The sequence below is a fragment of the Quercus suber genome, unplaced genomic scaffold (genome assembly GCF_002906115.3).
Source record: "Quercus suber isolate HL8 unplaced genomic scaffold, Cork oak 2.0 scaffold_138, whole genome shotgun sequence".
Taxonomy (NCBI): domain Eukaryota; kingdom Viridiplantae; phylum Streptophyta; class Magnoliopsida; order Fagales; family Fagaceae; genus Quercus; species Quercus suber.
Genome location: NW_027069600.1, coordinates 940,996 through 954,430, shown reverse-complemented (window position 1 = coordinate 954,430; position 13,435 = coordinate 940,996). Strand labels below are relative to the sequence as shown.

At 34.4% G+C, this 13,435-nt stretch overlaps 2 protein-coding genes across 4 annotated transcripts; one reads left to right on the top strand and one right to left on the bottom strand.

Annotated features, from left to right (window-relative positions):
• Positions 1 to 1,950: 1,950 nt before the first annotated feature.
• LOC112026473 (probable purine permease 5) lies at positions 1,951 to 5,003 on the top strand. Of its 3 annotated transcripts, XM_065776676.1 has the most exons (3): positions 1,951 to 2,195; positions 2,298 to 2,701; positions 3,567 to 5,003. In XM_065776676.1, exons 2-3 carry the CDS (start codon positions 2,647 to 2,649, stop codon positions 4,634 to 4,636), a joined length of 1,125 nt encoding a protein of 374 aa, XP_065632748.1. In that variant the 5' UTR covers positions 1,951 to 2,195; positions 2,298 to 2,646; the 3' UTR covers positions 4,637 to 5,003. The 3 variants fall into 3 exon arrangements, with proteins under 3 accessions (XP_065632748.1, XP_023914933.1, XP_023914934.1); XM_024059165.2 differs by lacking the exon at positions 2,298 to 2,701 and having other exon boundaries at positions 1,952 to 2,195; XM_024059166.2 differs by lacking the exon at positions 2,298 to 2,701 and having other exon boundaries at positions 1,952 to 2,195; positions 3,550 to 5,003.
• A 4,998-nt stretch (positions 5,004 to 10,001) lies between these two features.
• On the bottom strand, positions 10,002 to 12,525 carry LOC112035287 (eukaryotic translation initiation factor 5A). Its single transcript, XM_024068114.2, has 5 exons — positions 12,264 to 12,525; positions 11,578 to 11,700; positions 11,423 to 11,479; positions 10,544 to 10,618; positions 10,002 to 10,394 (listed from the first exon to the last, which is right to left on the bottom strand). Exons 1-5 carry the CDS (start codon positions 12,387 to 12,389, stop codon positions 10,290 to 10,292), a joined length of 486 nt encoding a protein of 161 aa, XP_023923882.1. The 5' UTR covers positions 12,390 to 12,525; the 3' UTR covers positions 10,002 to 10,289.
• Between the last annotated feature and the right edge of the window lie 910 nt (positions 12,526 to 13,435).

Sequence of the window (13,435 nt, the reverse complement as noted above, 5' to 3'; positions counted from 1 at the left end):
AGATCCCGTGTTCTATCATATGAATCCAACGAAGGCATTTTGAACTTTAGGGGTAAGGGATGGCCATTGATGGAAGTCGTGAAAGGGGAATCTATTTAGTGAACCAAATCTTCTATGGGATTTGCCCTTCTCATGTTCTCTTTCATCTTGTCCATAACATTCTTCATCTAATCCATCTCCTTCTCCAAGTGTGGCACCCTTCGCGAAGTGGTGCCTCTTGAATGAGTCTCAGGCTCAGCATTTCCCCCTCTATCTTCTTGACTGTGGGCTTGTCCTTCAGCATATCCTTCATGGCGCTACCTCTCTATCTCCCTAGTCAACTCTTAGTTCTGATGAGTTATCTCTACCATGGCGGCTGCCATGGACTGTATATGTTGGATGGAAGGCAATTGTGTGACAAGCGCTAATTGGCGATCTCGGTTGGGATTGCTAGAAGCATCCCTACTTTCTTGGTGGCCTGGGCTAATGGCCCTTGATCTTGTCCGAACCATACAACCTTTTGTTGGAGAAAGATTAACTACAAAACTTGAAGTTTTCTCCTCCCTACAGACGGCGCCAACTGATGCTGAACAGAATTAGTAGGTTGAACACTTCGGCTTCGATGGGCTGAAGGTTGTAGCGAAGGCCTGCAAGAATGAACACGCTATCAAAGGAGACCGGGGTGGACCGGCCTAACACCCTCCGATGGCTAAGTTAGTTTCTCACAAGAATGGAGTTCCAACTTTTAGGAGTAAAAATATCAAAATGTCCTTACCATGATTTGATTCAGACCGGTCATTTTATAGTGAACCTTGGGGCAATTATTGGCTTGGTAACTTCCGTAAGATTCGTGGAAAACAATGAATCAGGACATAACTTCCTCAACGATTATAGGAGTTACAACCGTTGGTGGAAGTTAAATACATAGGAGGAATTTATGGCAATAAATGTGGGTTGGATAACCGCTCTAAGGTTAGGTGGCTCAAGTCTTCAATACAGGGGTGAGTCCACTCTTGGAGATTTTTCTAAGTGTTGTGTGGTCGTCCATGTGCTATGCTCATGGACGACTCTTTTCATTCATAGATGGGATGATATACGATTATCCATATACTTTGCCCATGGATGAATCTTTTGCTCAAGCAATCCGTTTGGATATTTTGGCTCAAGGCCTATGGATGATCCCTATGGACGAATCAGAGATGGTTAATTTTTCTATCCATCAGATTTCAAATTGAAACTTTAAATAGCAAGGTTATAAATGAAAATCCTAATTTTAAAATATAAACTCTAAAACCTTTATATAAAATTCTTCATATTTGTGGGTTTTAGTTAACTCAATTAGTAAAAATTTTTGTTCTCGAATAAAAGATTTGCGGTTCGAATCTCGTCTACATTAAAAATTAATTGGTATAATTTTTTAGAAAGTTTCAACTTATAACGTCCGCTCCTGATAATTATGAGCAATCATCATGGAGCTATGTCATAAGTTAAAAATTATATCCTATCTAAAAAAAATATATATTTTACTTTGTTTTAAAAATATGCATTATAGCTCACAATTGAATAATTATTAATTTTTGCACACTCATTAACTGAGAAAATGAATAGTTAAAATATCTTGTTGGAGGTGGGGGATTTAGTTTTCTCTCAAAATTTGAGTCAAAATGGGCTTATATGGAAAATTATTGTCCTGCTCCCTCCCTCCACATTGATATTCTTTTTTCAATGTTTATTTTTATTTTTTGTTTACTCAAAAAAAAATGTATAATTTTTTTCTCTTTTAAACATTAATTTTTTATTATTTATATATAATAAAAGCATGAGAATAAATTTGTACAATAATTTTTTTATCTCTTACTTTTCTTTCCAGCCAAATAAAATTTTTTCTATTCGCTAGTTTTTTTTTTTTTGGTTAAATATTCGCCAGTTTTCATTCCTACTTATCCATTCCAACAAAACGAAGCTTTCGTGTAAACCACACACATTAAAAAACAAAAAATCAATACTAAAAAAGAAAAAATACTTTTTTATATAGAAGTCCAGAATTGCATGGCGCCCGTGGGAAACTGGAAACCCTATTTTTTTTAAAGAATCGTGAAAATTGCAACAAAAAACTCAGTCTATTCTTCGTCTCTCTCTTCTGTCTCTTTATATATATATATATATATATATGATACATTTGTAGTTGGTCATAATGCAACCTCTGCTCGAACAAGGTAACTTTATTTCCTACACTTTTAAAACTAAATCTCTTTTTTTCCTTTTGCCAATTGTTGTTGAAACAATCTTACTCTTGTCTTCTTTCTTGTTGGGTTCAGGGTAGTTCATGATTTTGGTTAGGAATTATATGTTTTTTTTAGTAAATTCCAGGTGGGGTTTGACTGTTTGGTTGCTGGGAAATTGTAGGAAAGGAAGTGAGAATGAAAGTTCTGAAATTTACTTATCAGTATCTAGTGCTTGAGAAAAAAAAAGAAGCTTTACTGAAGTGGGCCTATAGTTTGAGAAAACGGAAGCTCCAATAAAGTGGGCCTATAAAGGCAATTTTGTTGAATTTACATTTCCTTTTCTTTTCCGTAGTTTTCTCAGTAACCAATCAAAAGGGTATAGTTTTCTTGGAGCTTTATGCATCTATGGTAGTGAAATTATTGGATCTGGTAGTTCTAGATAATGTTGAACCCAATGAACAAAACTTCAACTTCTACAGGTCTGGGAGAGGTGACTGGTAAGTAGCCTTTCCCCACAAATATCTTTTTTAGTAATTCTAGAAAAACTAAAACCTCATGATTATTTGGGGTTGTTGGAAGTGCTGTGAATCATTTTCTATTTGGGTTATTTGTGGATAATTTCATTAGTATGTGAATGATTGAGTTGAGTTCTGGTTATACTCAATGGAAGCATTTTATTTTGGTAGTTCTGGGGAGACAAATTAGGAAGAAAATATCTATTTTTGCTGTATGGACTCTGAAACTCTCTTTCTTGTACAGAACAATATATGCAGATGGTGATATTCCCTAATTTTGCTATCAAAATTTTCACTTGGTCATTGAAGTCTGTTAATGGAACATATGAAACCAGATTGGCAAAAAGGTTTTTATTTGGCAATAAGGGTTTGCTGAGATGAATTATCTCTGGATCTTTAGTTTGACCCAGAGAAGAGCTAAAGAAAATTTGTGGTCATCAAATTGTATAGTATGTACTATCCTTGTGACTGCCACTCACTAACAATTAGGGTAGGAATTCACTTACCTTCGAGTAGGGAGCCCTGCATACCGCTTCTGATGTATGCAGGGCTCCCTACTAGATCAAGTTTCTTAGGTGAAATTTATGCAGCACATTAGAGTCAGTGCAAAAAATTAGACGTGCCAAAACTTCTATTGCTTTCTGGGATGAGCTCAATCTTTTTTAACAAAGAAAAAGAAAAGAAACAACAGCCCTCTCCCCTCTCCCCAGAAATAAAAGAGAGGGAAAAAAAAAAAAACCCAAAATCATCATTTCATTATAGATATATTATGGTTCTTTTGTTCAAAAGCAACAATGATGTTTCAGTTTGATATTACTCAAATGTCATAGTTATTGATATGCACCAGGTGATAGAATGGAGGAGGCATCTCCAGAGCCTTCTGTTTCATTCTGGAGCCAAATTTCCACCTTTAAGACCAGGGCTTGGGAAGCATATAAAAGGAAGTCTACCTCACATTGGGTTCTTCTATTTCTAAGTAGTGCAGCAATGCTTGTGGCATTCCCTGCTTCTAGTATTCTTTCTCGGCTGTATTATTCCAATGGTGGTACAAGCGAGTGGATCGTTTCATGGGTGGCAGTTGCAGGGTGGCCTTTAACTGCTTTGATGTTATTTCCTACATACTTCTTTTCTAAAACCCTTCCTACCCCTCTGAACTTGAAACTCATTCTTTCCTATATTGTGCTGGGTTTCTTAAGTGCTGCTGACAATCTCATGTATGCATATGCATATGCTTACCTGCCAGCATCTACTGCTGCTCTTCTAGCATCATCATCCCTTGTGTTTTCTGCACTATTTGGATATCTTCTCGTGAAGAACAAACTGAATGCTTCAATAATAAATGCTATTGTGTTCATTACTGCTGCAATGACCATCATTGCATTGGATTCAAGTTCAGACACATATGGAAATATCACTACTAGCCAATACATTATGGGCTTTATATGGGACATTTTGGGATCTGCTCTCCATGGACTCATTTTTGCTCTTTCAGAGCTAGTTTTTGTAAAGTTATTAGGCAGAAGGTCCTTCCATGTAGTGTTGGAGCAACAACTCATGGTTTCTCTGTTTGCCTTTGTCTTTACCACTATAGGGGTTATTGTGAGTGGAGATTTTCAAGGGATGAAATCGGAGGCTAAAAATTTCAAGGGTGGCTCAACTTCTTATATCCTTGTTCTCATCTGGAGTGCAATCACTTTTCAGCTGGGGGTACTGGGAGCTACTGCTGTGCTATTTTTGGCATCCACTGTGCTTGCTGGTGTTCTCAATGCAATAAGGGTACCCCTTACAAGCATTGCAGCTGTTATACTGTTACATGACTCCATGAGCAGTTTCAAAATCCTCTCTCTGGTGGTAACCTTTTGGGGTTTTGGCTCGTATATTTATGGCAGTTCTTCTTTAAGCAAAGAATCCTCCTAACAGTTGGCTCTCAATTTTCTGGTGGAAACATTTTCTCTTCTCAGTTGAACATATGTTTTGGCATTTACCTTTTCTCCTTTGTGAGGATAATCAGGGTTCAAATCCTTCCTCTCCACTTATGGTAATGATTGAATTATTTAAATATTTATATGTGTGTGTGTTGTAGTTCATTTATTATGGTATTGTCAAACTGCTATAGTGCTGATTAAAAAAAAAAAAAACCACTGCTGCAGTGCTCAATTTGTACAAAGTTACAAACATAGAATTAAGTGTAATTCATTTTGCAGAAATGTACAAGTACTTTTAGTTAGTTTCTTTGCGAAATTGTATTATTTAAACTATATGAAGAGGAGGGATTTGTGGATTGTATTATCGATTCAAATAATTGTCTCATAAAACTTCTCAGCAATGGTATCATGGTTGTCATAGAAGAATGTTGTTTACGTAAGAAACCAAGTATCAGATTGAATGATGTCAAGAATGCCAGTGAGGAAATTACTATTTACATGAGAATTACGGAAATAATAAGAGTTTAATAGAAATAACACATTAATATCAAAGGCTACAATAAGATTAGCTTGAGAATGTGTACATTTCTACTAATGGAGTCAGAAGTCTAAAACATTTAAGAATTGTTTAAAGAATACCGTGGAGAATGTTAAGCAGATTTAATCTACTGCTATTGGGGATTGAAGTCAGAGGCTGTTGAGGATGGAAGTCAGGGGAATCCAATGTAATATTTTTTTTGATGAAATCCAATGTAGTATTGTTTTAGGAACTTGAGATGAAAATCATAACATATCAAGAACAAAAATGATAGTAGTATAAGAAATGAGTAAATATTAGAAGCTACTTGAGCGCTGTGATGTAGAGTTCTCTTCTTTCACATTTGTGATGGATATCATTAATTAAATTCATAATATAATCCACCATAAATATGAGAGAAGGAGCACAACGTCACTGTGTCTCTTAATAATTTTTCCTAAGGCCTTGTTTGGTTGGAGGATGGAAAATTTAGAGATAGAAAATAGTGGAGATGGAAAAGTGGAGAGATAAAAAAGATTTAGTTTTTCTTTGGGTGTGTTTGGTTGGTGGGTGGAAAATTCGAAGCATGAAAAACTTGTTTGGTTAAAAAGAAAAATGAGAGGATTGAAAATGATGTTTGAATAAATTTTGCTCTAATGCTCCTATTACATTAAAAAAAATATTAATAATTTATAAGGGGGAAAAAACTGAACATTAATATTTAAGAAAAAAGAAAAAAAAAATTAATATGGTGGGAGGAGAGAGCAGATAAGTAAACTCTCATCTAACCCTTCTTTCTCTCTCATTTTCTCTCCTATTTGGAGAGAAAACAAAACGCCCCAAAATGATGGGCTCTAAAAAAAACAAAACACTAGCAAAATCACCTGCCAATCAAACAACTCTACTATTTAAAATAGCCCTTTTTTTTCCTCCCTTTTTCCATTCCCTAAATCACTCCAATCAAACTGGGCCAACTTTGAGTTGTCATGACCTTAAGATAAAGTACACTCGATTAGAATCTCCTCCCACTCAATGCCTAGAGTACTAATAAAATTCATTGAAAAAGGTGCACTACTCATTAAAAATAAATAAAAATTGACTTGATCTTGACAACAAGTGTCCTAAGGCACAAAAACACTAATTAATGTAATTTTTTGACTTGTACCTACAAATTTATTTGGAAAAGGCTTCTCTTTAAATTAGTTTGAAAAAAAATCTTTCAATCATTTTCTATATCTTTTTATTAAATGTGAATTTTAAAAATCTAACTATTAGAATGAATGTTCTTATTATATTCTCTGTACTTGCAAAATTTCAAAAAGATTAAAAATTAATAGCTATGTCATCAATCAAATGTTTAAATTTCAAGTTTTTATAGTATAAAATTAAGCTTAAAAGATACGTTTACTGATCGAATAGTAAATAATATTTAATTTAAATGAAATTTGACATGTGTATTAAAGACATAAAGAAAATGCAATCCAATAGTTAGATTTTCAAAATTCACATCCAATAAAAAAAATATATATATATGAGGAATTTGAATGATTTCTCTTCAAATTAGTTTGGAGAAAAACCTTTATTATCATGGTTGTGTGTGTTTTTCTTGATATTAGTGTACAATTTTTTTGTTGAAAAATATCATTTAATGGAGTACTAAATACACCAAAACTTGTGCTTTAGGGCACTCTTTAATAGAAAAGCCAACACAATAGGAACAACATTAAGTCTAACACAAGCCAGAGGTAAGTATTTTTTAGGGTTATAAATGAATCAAGTTGTTCATAATAGTGATGGCGCCACATTGTATCCCTGGCTTGGAAAACGAAAATTACATATAATATTTTAAAAAAATTTTGTTTTCACCACCCTTAAATATAATTTTGAACACTCTAAAAGAAGCCAACAATAAACCAATCTATTTCAGCCTTTATCTTGGCCTTTTAAACAAAAAGAAAAAACCCAACAACAAATCAATTAAATGAATCAAACTTAAACATATAATCTTATTTGGTGATAAGCTCAAACTCGACTCGTGTCTGAAATAAAATTAAATGAAGCTTGAACTACTAATACTCCATTTGACTCAACTAGTTTACAGGCTTACAGCCCTAGTTCATCGTTTGCTTCAAAGAGACTTCCTCTGGTCTGTGGTGCTATTGCTTATTCTTAAAAAATGAACAGCTGGCTATAAAGTTTAAACTTTAAGTCTTTAACCCATAATTAAATTTGTAATTGACTAGGTTTTATGATAAATCTGTGGCTTACTAGGTATTTTATAAATTTTGCAACAACTTTTTATAACCTTACGCCACTATTTGTTTGGATTGACTTATTTGTAGATTCTCACCAAAAAAAGGGCCGGGGGGAAGGGGGGGGGTGAAGAATAAGAAGACTGACTTATTTGTTGATTTGTTTAAAATGGTGTAGATCAATTATAGTTAGGTGTGCCGACAAAAAATGCCGATGGCTTATTTGTTGGATGGAAACTTATGCAAAATAGGCTTAAAAATGACACAAGCTTAGAAAAACCAACAGCAACTTCTTTTATTTATTTATTTATTTTGTAGATATGATTAAATTTCAACATATGATGTCCGTTCCATGATAATTACTCTTTATCATCATGCCAAAACATTAAACAGTTTTTAGTATAAGTGGAATTTGAACCCTAAATTTTTTATTAGACGATCAAAGACTTTGCCAATTAAACTAAACAAAACCCGCAATAAAAAACAACTTGAAACTTGAAAGATGCACTATTGCTAGAAAATGACAAACACAAAATTTATCTAATTTTTAGCTCAGCCCCAGCCAAACGCACGGAGATGTTAGCCTGATGGTAAGACCTAATGAATCGTCATAGAATAGACGTAGCTTGTTCAAACCTATTATTTGCAACAAAAGAAAAATAAGCAAAAGGTTGTCTGAACTAGAATGTAGGAGTATTCCCCAATGGGATGGGGACTACTAGCACATTTTTATTTTCATTTGGAACATAAAGTGAATAGGGGCTGAGCTAAAAATAAGCAAATTAAAGGTTGTCCCATGGAAGTAAACCATTTGATTTTGTATTACCAGACAGCATATGAAGTGAATTCCTCGAAAACTAGAAAAGTGATATGGTTAATACTTATCATTTTCAGTTGCCATTGACAATCTTTCGGTGAAATGTGCCAAAGTTTTACAAAGGCAAAATAGCATCACACCCCATTTTCCTGTAAGGTTCAGGTGGTCTTCATTAGGAAATGAGTCAAGTTAATGGAAGAAACAAACTGAAATTGAAATCAAAGACAGCTTAATAAAAAAAAGCATGCAACCAGTCACAGCAAACTTATACCTAAACAAGGTGGTGAACTGCACTTTGTATCTATAAAGGTAGAGAAACTCTTCGTTCTGAACACAGAGCCATATAACAAAACAAAGATCAATCAGTTGTTCCCCATCTCAATTATTAGAGAACTATCAAAACTAGTAGGCTTAGCATGGCTAACGAGTGGCGACTTTTCTATGAAGTCAGTGTATTGGACAGACTGAAGTAGAAGGTTTGACAATACAAGTAATGAAGCCCATACCTCTCACGATTTTGTTCTCCCCCAAAGCACACAACAATGGGGAAAAATGACTCTACACATTGAATGAAGGTTATTCTTTATAAACACATTCTTATGTACTTCTCCAGGCGATGTAGGATTCCATGGAAGGCAAGACCTCTCTTTTTGGGTCACTACAAGTAAGTCTGCCTTCTCTACTAAATGTTAAGCTGAGGAATAGGATGGTTGATTCACACAACTTGGCCCTTTATTGCTTAATCAGAAGACTCAGAACTCCATCTTCTAATGTGTGTATTCTCACTTTTGGTCCCAATACTATATTTGGCAATTCACTGCATGTGCTTTCCACCAATTTCATAAAGACTGGGATTCTAATTCCTTTGTCCTGATGAATTTGGACATCAGAAATTCTAGTTGGCATGTCAAAATATAGCACCAAGGACCATGATAAGCTCTGACTCTACCAATAAAAACGGATTGAATCAACCAGTTGTCCAGAGAGATATTGCAAGAAATTTGAATTACTTTGTCCACCGTGAGCAAATTTTAAGAGACACCTATTCACCTTTATTATATGCTTGGATGGTTTCAAAATTTTGCTGAAGTATAAGCCTGCCTGAACGAACGCCCTTAAGCCTAATCAATCTTCAAAAGACTAGCATATGAAAAAGGCTTAAATAACAAACAAAGTGACATAGATAAACCTTGATGCAGATCATAGCAATCTAAGTGATGCATTCTTGGCTTTTCCAGGCTTTGGTATACAATTCTTTGGTTCTACTGAAGAATTTTGAATGATCATCCTCACTTATACCAACCTTTCTCTATTATTGTACGAATTCACATACCAAACTTTAAAAGGATTTGGTTAATGAACCATTTTTAAAAACTTTTTATAAGAAAGAAAAAAAAAACTAATTTTTTAAAATTGTATTAAAACTTTCCTAAACTAATTTAACAAATGCCCCAAAAGCACCATTAACTGAAATTGTCAATTTCTTGTCGTGGACAAGGACATGCAAGCCAAAAAATTAAAATTTCCAACTCCGGCTTCAGCAAAATTCATTGGATTACTTGTATTAATCCATGAAAACATCAACTGTCACTCTCCCAAAACTAAAATTTGCATGTGATGATGTCACTGAAGCCAAGCACAGCAGACGGAACTGGTCATAGCAGCCACTAAAGGTGGGAGTAAGGCAAAGCTAAGCAAAACAAAAACATGCATTTCCGCGTAAAAATACATATTACAGGCCTTAACTTGACAAACTTAAACAGAAATAAGATTTTGACACCATAATTATTACTTATATTTATATGAATTCCATCCTACTGTAAACGTAAGCACCATTCGTTGAGGGATCAGCGGCCTCAGATTTTCTTTCTATTTCACCAATCATGAGGCTGACAAGATTTTAAGCACAGGCCTAAATTCTAACTTATAATATGCTGAATGCCATCTTATAAAATTTATTGCACACATACAGCAGATAAAATCCCCATATGTTTCATTAAAAAAAAAAAAAAAAAGTTTTCATTTGCCATCAGCTATAGCTACTGCTACAGCATCATGTTTAATTTTTAGGGCCAATGTCCTTAAAGGCACAGATCTGCTCCTCTCCCATTGCAGACATGACAGTCACCACAAGGTCCTTTCCATCAGCAAACCCATCTTTAATCTACACAAAGGAACGCAAAGACAAAAAATTTAGTCTATACAAACAAATGAATAAAGAATATATCCTAATATCAGAGAAAGTGGTCTCCAAAGATTTTGATACATAAGCAAATTAGCATGGTTAATGAAAAAACATTCTCAATGACATACCTGGCTAAGCAGACTGTCATCAGTGGGAAGCCTCAGATCATCCTTGGTGTTTCCATTCTCAGTTAGAAGACTCACCTACATGACACCCAACTTAAATTGGTTGATATCACAAAATACAATCAGCAAGAGCACTACATCTTTCATTGCAAACTAAAATAATATTTAATCAGTTCAAGAACAACAAAAAACATGTAGCCATTGGTCTCTCTCATCTTACATTGCAAACTAAAAGAATATTAGCTGAGAACACCATAAATCAAGTAGCCATGCAAACAGAGAAACATAGCTAAGACTCAGTTTTTCTTAAGTACATAGATTGAAACTCTCCATAGAAAACAGAGAATTCTCATGTTAATGGCCTTTTTTTTTTGGTTGAGTGCCTTATGGAAAGGGAAATGGAAATTAAGCACTGTTTAGTTTGTATTAGAATCATGAATGTAAATGTCATGCTTTAATATAATGAAACTCAGATTAACTGGCAAAAATATTTCAACATCCTAATAGTTTTGCACTCTTCCTGTAAAACTACCCTTAATCTAAAACAGCAGGCCAGCTGATACAAAGTAAATAATCTGCATCACCCAAGCCAAAACTTGTTTTTTGATAATTTGATAGTTGGGGGAGAGGGGATTTGAATCCTAGACGTCTCATTTGGAAACACTAGGATGTGGTAATTGAGCTAGACGGCTCTTAGCATCACCCAAGCCAAAACTGAAAACTCAGGTGGAAGAATCTCAATTTAAAAAGCATAGTCTTGTCTGTATACACAAGATCCATTCCCTATATAATCATTATTATCAATTGATGGTCTATTAATAAACACAGGATAGCATTGCCTGAAACCAAAAAATTGGTAATAACTAATAAAAGAAAACTTACGAAACCATCTTCAGAGATATCAATCAACTGGTAGTCAGTACGATTAACATGAGGAACCTGCAAAAACAAATAATGAATCAAAAGGACCAACAACCCAATGTGCTTCAGCACAAAAGAACGCCAACATGTCAAGCAAAATTAGAAATAGGCTTTACATCACAGTTGTGGGATGAAGGAACAATATCTTCAAGCTTCTTCCCATTAAATATGTCGATTCCAACAAAGTGACACTTTGCATGTCCATGCTTTCCTGTTTTTGAAGTGGAAACTTCAACAACCTGAAAACACCAGAGGCTTATAATTGGTGATATACTTTGTAAGTCTATGTCCTAAAAGTAGACATGAACCATCACACATGTGCACATGCAAACTTTACGTCTTCAAGATGTTACTCACAATTATCCAATCTCTGACATGTAGAAGAGCTTAGCCATCTCCACTAAGCTTAAAAAATGATCACTTAAACAGAAACCCATATGCAATCCCTACTCAAATATGGTATTATATTACCAATTTTTCTACACATAATTCCCAATAGGGCAAAAAAAAAATCAAGTTTTTAAGAGGTATCCCACATGATAACAACTTCAATTAACCATAAAATCTAAGCTTTAATAAACAAAACAAATAATCACATGAACCCAGATAAAAATTCACAAAATTAAAGCCAAAACAAAAGAAAAAACCTGAAAAAACAAAAACCCCAACAACTAGTAAAGCACCAATAATAATAAGAACTAAAATTAACCCATCAAAGATTTGGAAAAATAATATAAACCCAGATAAAAATTCATATAATTAAGCCCAAAAAAGAAAAAAGAAACAGAAAAGATAGACAAACCTTGCAAGGCCTGTTCTTGATGACAATATAGCCATTCTTGCGAATGGTACCAGCTTGCTGAGGGTAAGTCTTTGAGGCTCCAGCGTCAGCCTTGGACTCAAAGTGGTGCTCCTCACTGTCCGACATTTTCTAATAGCCAAGCTTGCTTCTCTTCTGTCTCTGTCTCTCTGTCCCTCTCTCTCTTTCTTTTGTCTCAAGCTTTGTTTGCTTGTGAGAAATGAGAAATGATGAGAATTGAGAAGAGGCAGACTTTTGGAGGGGTCTGGCTCTTTTATTCCAAAACTACAAGGGTCCTATTCCAATATTCTTAAATCTGGTTAATGTAAGATAAGATCTTGGCCGTTGGATCAATGTTTAGCTCTCATCCAAGGAATCATATTCCATATCCTTTCTCACTACACAAGTAGTGCACAATTTGCATTTGCAATTTTCCCTTCCACTTAGGAATTTTTTTTTTAAATTATAAAAAATATTTTTTTATTAAAAAAAAAAGAGTAAAGTTGCATTGTTTTAAAATTGATTTGGAAAATGTTCTCTTTTTTTTTCCTTAAATTTTTATTTTTTTTCATATTTTGAAATTAAAAACACACTTTCTTGAGTTCTCATAGCTTTATTTCGAGCAAACACCTTACTGAAAACCTTCCTCACTAGCACACCTCTGGTTCACTGGTGACTAGTTTCAGATTCTTTCATGGCACTTGCCTTCATTCCATTGTTTAGGCTAATCACAAGTAAGGTAAATTCTTAATTTTTGTTGCTTTATTTTAGTTGTTTGTGGCTTTGTGCTTAGATTTGAGTACATGAAAATGGGAATGTGTGTGCATTTTGTCCCCCGCTCATGTTGATACTTCGTGTAAGGATGGTGTAATACCCTCCTATTATGGGATGTTGCATAAGACCACAGCAACCCTCCATTGCTATCTGCTATAATTCTTCAACACCACATTCACTAAGAGGCTCTACATATATATGTAAAATTCAAATACTTTTACCTGAGATGTCGATTGTCAAACATGAGTTCAATGCCTTCTTCATGTATGAACAACATGGGCAGGCATACCACCCCTTGAGGACAACAGTAAGTAATTGTCTTGCGATTGACTGTCCAATTGCAGTATAGGTTATAACGATTTAGAGCCATTTACAAACCTATCTAAAACAATGAAAATTTA